General features: G+C 42.7%; 1 protein-coding gene across 3 annotated transcripts in view; it reads right to left on the bottom strand.

Moving 5' to 3' along the window:
- Positions 1-3,893: 3,893 nt before the first annotated feature.
- Positions 3,894-6,064, bottom strand: part of MEIS2 (Meis homeobox 2) — a 169,346-nt gene continuing 167,175 nt past the window's right edge. For 2 of the 3 annotated variants that reach the window (XM_057376004.1, XM_057376005.1), the window contains one exon: positions 5,309-5,373. Coding sequence is in view for 1 of the 3 variants with exons in the window: in XM_057376006.1 (XP_057231989.1) it covers positions 5,087-5,373 (287 nt within the window). In the remaining 2 variants the exon portion in view is untranslated. Of the gene's footprint in view, positions 5,374-6,064 lie in introns of all 3 variants that reach the window. The other variant, XM_057376006.1, reaches the window with a different exon arrangement.

Genomic DNA, 6,064 nt, shown 5'->3' with positions numbered 1-6,064 from the left:
TGTAAAAGCAAAGGATTTAGGGTCTGGGGAAGAAGCAGTAGTTAATATTTTAAATAACTATTCGCTTTTACTAGGCACGGAGTGATGCCAAGAGGTTTAAGGGAACATTTTCACAAAATGGTAGCCTTCCTTGAAAAGGAAACTGATCAGATAAAACTTCCTTACTTTCCCTTGTTCGTTAAAAAAAATGCTAAAGGGAAGGAAAGGGAAATCCCACCCTCCCTTTCTATCTTATTTCTGTATCGGTTTTTGGTATTATAGAAGAGTAAAGAAGTTTTTGTTTGGTGGTTTTTCATTGATCAGTCACTCTGAGCTAATGTAATTATCCTCATCAATAGAAGGCTGCAGAGAGAATCATTATGTGGGTGACATTGATAAATGATCACCCAAGAGCTGCCTTTTCTCTTGGGCACCCCCACATATGACCCTCCCACATACACAAGGTAGCCATAGAAACACCTTGAGATCCTCAAACACTGTTGCAAAAGGAAGAATACAGAGAAAGCGAGAAAAATCCAACTTCACACACTTTCTGTCCCTGCTGAAGCCTCCTTCCCATTGCACGCAGCCACTGAGCCGGGCTCAGCTGTCCTGCCCCATGGGTGCGCAGCCCTGTCCCGGCCTCGMGCCCTCTCATGGCACCATATCCAACATTTGGGGCCAGGGGTGTCTTATGGGGTTCTGAGCTTCTGCGCTTTTTAAATATATTGTTTCTTTCTTTCTTTCCCTGGAATAGTTAAGCCACGAGGTTGCAAAGCGCAATACGCATTCTACGCGCATTGCAGAACCCTTTGCATGTAAGAACTAGTTTTAATGGCGCTCTTGGAGATGCACACCAAAGATAGTCACCCTGTCCCCAGCAATGTGGCCCCTGGAAAATGGTTAAACACTAATTATTAGCAGCCTATTATTAGGCCTATACAAGAAGGTTCTGTATTTCTTACTAAGGCAAAGATTTTTTTTTTTTTTCCCTCCAGCCGCAGACACTGTTTTTTGGTTTTTTTTTGTAAGCAAATTCTAAAATACGGAGAACAGTAATTGATTCATAATGATCCATAAATCGATGCAAGGAATGGGGTGAAGGTGTTTATTTTTTTTTAATTCCTAAAGCTGCAAGTAAAGTAGCTTTGACATCGTGTGGGGATGAAGGGGAGGAGTTGTTTAGCCGTGCGAGGTCATCCATCATCACTGTCGCAGAGACTCTGCCCAGAGGACCAACCTCCCTTCTGTCTGTCTCTTTCTCGCCACCAAAACTATTAATATTAAAATCTGCCTGCAAACCTTGCCCCCACCCGCCCCTCATCCCACCCGGTCCTGCTCAGCCCACGGCGGCTGGGCTGCCCAGCCTGGAGCTGGCTCGCTCCCGCGCAGCGCCAGCGGGGCTGATTATTCCCCAAGTGCTGTCAGGAGAGTTAAAAGGCCGGCCCCGTTTCCTTTCGGCTGAGCCCAGGGACGTGGTAGGGGAGACATGTGGGGCGCAGCCATCCCTCCGCGCAGCGGAGCGCTCTCCTGCCGCTCCGAGCCGCGCGGGGACGCGGTCGCGCCTAGGAAAAAGGATTCGGGCGTTTTCCGGGCTCCGTGGGGTTTATTTCCTAGCACAGCCATCAGGCGTATAGTGGGGGCTAGTGGCTCCGGATCGACCCCCGCGAAGGCGCCGCCGGCAGACCCTCAAGCCCTTCGGGAAGCCCGGAAAGCCGCAGGAGCGATGAGGAAACCTACAAGGGAGAGCGGGTCCAGCCCGTGCCCTCGCCGCACCCCTTCCCCTGCCCGGCCCGGCTCCAGCCCCACCCGCTCCCCCCGCCCCGGCCCTCGCAAACCTGGTCTGGGGTAATTTTCTCTCTCTCGCTCTCTCTGCGGCTATGAGTGAAAGGTGGGGAGCGCCCGGCTCCCCCCGGCATCTCCTCTTCGGCCCCGCGGTGCCCGCTCGCTGCGACGGGCAGGGCTCGGGCGGCAGCGCTGCCGGAGGTGCGCTCCCCTCCTCTCTTCGCCTTAAAGACAGCAAAATCTGGAAGAAAAATCCCTCATTTATGGTGACTACAACTCCCAACCCAGACCCGCTCGGCGAAATAGAAATTTGGGATTATAAACATGTGTGTATGTAAACAAAAGGTGTTTCTTCTGTTACCCTTCGTTTCCCACAGCATAAGCAATTTTTATTCAGACTCGAGTATTTTCTTTAACACTATACCGCTGTCAAAACATTATTCCCGTTTTGTTTGCTTTTGACAGCTGAGCAGTTCTTAAAAATACCAAAATCGGAACCTTCCATGCTAAACAGAAAATCTCAGATGGAGAAATCTCTGCACGATATTGTACCTTGGATTTCAGCAAGACATCTCACGGAAAGCAGAGCCCAAAAGGGTGAGAAAAAGAGAAAGAAAATAAAAGACAACACAGCAATTCACATATTTAGTTCAATCTAAAAACAAATAATCTACTATGGATAAATGCTTCACTGTCCTTCTACCGATGTGAGGATGTTTTCTGACATTTCTCCTCAAATTGTAGAGAAAAGATCTGCAAGGAAATAAAGTACTGATTTTAAAAAAATTAAATTAAAAGCCTCCCCTTTAAAGTGCTAACACAAATAATCTTGCCTTATATTCTGCGTCCACAAAAATCAGAGAATTTGGAAATGAGAACCCAGGCTGTGCTCTTCTTATGCAACTGAAGGGTCGATGTGATTTTAACCAGGACAGAGAGCATCGAAGCTGAGCAGGGAATTATAATCTAAATTTCATATGAAAGCCTTATAAGAGACGCCCACAAAGCAGGACCCGATTGCTAAATAAATCCTCACACCCATTTYACTGGCATCCTCCCTTCTGTTTCCAGCAGCGTGGGTCCATTTACTCAGCTCAGAAATTAAACATTAACTGTGAGGCTGAGCCTCTTTCCACATTCCAGAGGTAAAAGTTGTCACTCAAAGTTTATAAAAACACACCGACCAGTTGGAACAATGAGAAAGGAGGAGAAGGGTTACAAATTTACAGATGTTGAAGTTGGTAATTTTTGTTTCCTAGAAAGTTGAGTTAATTACAAGTCCTTTCCCACTCCCCTYCTCCCAGAAATAAAGGCAGGGCTTTCCCCTGCTCCCTGGGCCCCATCCCACTCTTGCTGATTTAACAGTGCCACTGAGGATGCTCAGAGGCTGCTTTTTTAACATTGCTCATGTCTTCCTAATCAAGCTCTTCTTTAGTTCCTTCAAAATGTCAGAAGCTTTAGTTTAAGAAAAAACAAACCTTTTAACCATGATTCTACTCCAGCTATTTGTATACCAAATATCAAATCAACGTTTTCTGCCATTAGCTGATGGTTTGTTGTTTTGGTTCGAGTTTTGGTTGGTTATTTTCTTTGGATTTTTTCCCCTGAAAACAGCTGAAGACAAGAAAAGCAGTAAAACAATCYCGAAAGTTAGGTTATGCAATCCTTACATAGGAAAAATTCCCTTTGGAGTAAAGGCTTCTTTTCTCCTTCTCAAACTTCCAAACTTACTCCTGCAATAAAGCCATTCTTTGCCTCTGAGCTAAATCTCTGGGGCTTAGGTCTGCTGTGCTTATGGATGTACACTCACATACATGTACACACATGGGATTAGCCATCTCATGTCTGGGCCTTCATAACTCAAGCTCAGCTTCTATGTCATTAGCAGGTAGTACAAATATTAGACACATCTCTCTAAAATGCAAGCTGGTAAGACAATGTTTCAGATTTGGTTTAATGTGGCAAAAATCTTATATCAGTAATCAGCAGAAATATATAACCTCAGATGGCTCTCCATTCAATTATACTAGTAATGCCATGACAAGCTTGTTTCTGATTTTTCCAGCCTTTCTTCTCAATGCTGATAAGAAATRTGTTTGAGACATCTCTCATGGTAATTTCAGACTCTCCTAAACATGATTAAAAACACAAAAGCCTAGCAAAAAATCAAAAATGAAATATTTATTACCGCATTTTGTGACTTAACACCTTTTTTTTCTTTTTAAAACATAACGTCACAGTCCTCATACAAGTATTTTAATGTAAATTTTGACAAAGCTTAAAGGTAACAGCATTTTCTTCTAGTGAGGAACACGTGCTGAGAAAGGAAGAATTCATGGACATACAATACCAATTCCACAGCAGATCTGATACTAGCAAAAACATTCTTTTTTTTTTTTCAATTGAGGTAAACACATAGAATATCTAACATGAAACAATTAATAGACCGAACTCTGTACGAAGTTTGTTACAGTATTCTCTTGCTTTTTTTTCCCAAGCTTTGAGTTCATGATAAAGTCCTAGGTTTGGTGCAAAGACCGTTAGTAACTTCTTTCATTGTGGAAAGCTGCCCAACTTTTCGTTTTGTTTTGTCCAAAGCCAAGGCTCAGAACTACTGGAAGAAGCTTCTGCTCTGTTCTGTCTTTTAAATCTTCACCTGCAAGCTCTTTGAAGAAGAGTCCAAAAAAAAATAGATTGGGAGGAATGGGGAGAGACTTAATGAAGCACGAACTATAAAGATCTGTTTGAAACTAAAGGACACATTTTATGAAGGAACAAAATGAGGGAATGGCAAGGCCTTCTTGGAACAGTCTTCTGAGTGATGAGAGACCCAGCAAGACTTTTCATCTTCATCTCCAGGGTAGTTCTTTTCTCACTGGCCAAAACAGGTCTTTCATGGATAGTGACTTCACTGCTGAACCAAAACAGTCATTCTTTTGGGAACAACACACATAGTGTGGAAAACAAGGATTTTTTTTTTCTTCTAAAACTATTTGAGGCAACATAACGGAGTGATCAACAGAAATGTACAAGTTAACTTAGTTCCTATGTTTATACTACAGTAGTTATAACTCTTGGAGTCTTTTTTTTTTTTTTTTCCAGAGGATCTGTACATGGACATATTCATTTCAGTGAGCCCATGGTTTCACATTTGTGTTCTTGTTTTGTTGGTCCTCTGTTGTTGATGAAAAATGACAAAAAGTAAAAAATAATCACAGCTGTCTGGAATTTCGTATTAAGTGTCGACATCTGGTCAAAGTTCAAAAGTCTTAAAATAGTTTCTGTTTGTTTTTGTTTTGTTTTTCCCTTGAGTTCCCTTATACTACTGGGCATGAAGGTCCATAACCTGTCCACCAACACTGGGGTCTACAGAATTTAACATTGTGGGGCTCTGTGCTGACATGGTCATTCCAGGGTGGGAAGGGGGTCCTCCGTGCATCATCATGGCCGGGTGGTGGGGGTGACTTGGCAAATATGAATGGATTGGGGGTCCATGTCTTAATTGAGTAGGGTGTGGGGTCATCTGGGGAGGAGTGTAACTTGGCTGTGCCATACTCATACCCATAGGACCACCCTGAGATACGTAGTCCCCTGGCATGCCTTGCAAACCTAGACAAAAAAGGGGAAAAAAAAGCAGGTCAGATTCCTCAACATTTTTACAATTTACCCATCTAAAATGAACAGGAAAAACAACAGACACTGCAAATCTTCCATCTAAAATTAGCTGCAGATTCTTGCCAATGTTTGCAGACATTCAAATTCTAGTTTGCATTTAATTTGATCATTCAGCAGGATAATGCACATAACAGAACTAAATATTGAGCACAACTGAGTATCACAAAATATAAGTGTACTTTAAAAAAAAACCCTAGTGGGTGAATTCCTACGGTAAATTTTACAAAGACGCTGGCTATATGTAAAGACTTGTCAATTGAGCATAAATATATGATTTGCTTCTCTTTGGTATTTTAAAAATGTAAAAGGCTATATCCTGTCTGGTTTTGCTAAGCAGTATCAATGCAAATTCCACACACAGATCAGTGGACCCAACTGCATAAATGAACAAAACTGAGATACCAACAAAAGTCCTGATCTTTGAAGTGCTAAGCAACTCCTGAAAGAYGCTGAATGCTTTCAACACTCAGTTAAGTCAATGGGGTATGCTGCTGCTCAGTACCTTAAAGGTTTAGCCCTAAAAGTACATGTCATGTTTTTCTCCTAGAACAAATCTTAAAATCCTATTATATCATTACGGGCCAAATCCTGCTGCCTTATTCACGAGGCCCATTGAAGTCAGTGG

This window comes from Malurus melanocephalus, unplaced genomic scaffold, assembly GCF_030028575.1.
Source record: "Malurus melanocephalus ecotype Western Australia unplaced genomic scaffold, MMel_1.1 scaffold_267, whole genome shotgun sequence".
Lineage (NCBI taxonomy): Eukaryota > Metazoa > Chordata > Aves > Passeriformes > Maluridae > Malurus > Malurus melanocephalus.
Note: the sequence above shows the minus strand (reverse complement) of the source record. Positions and strands in the feature narration are given on the sequence as shown.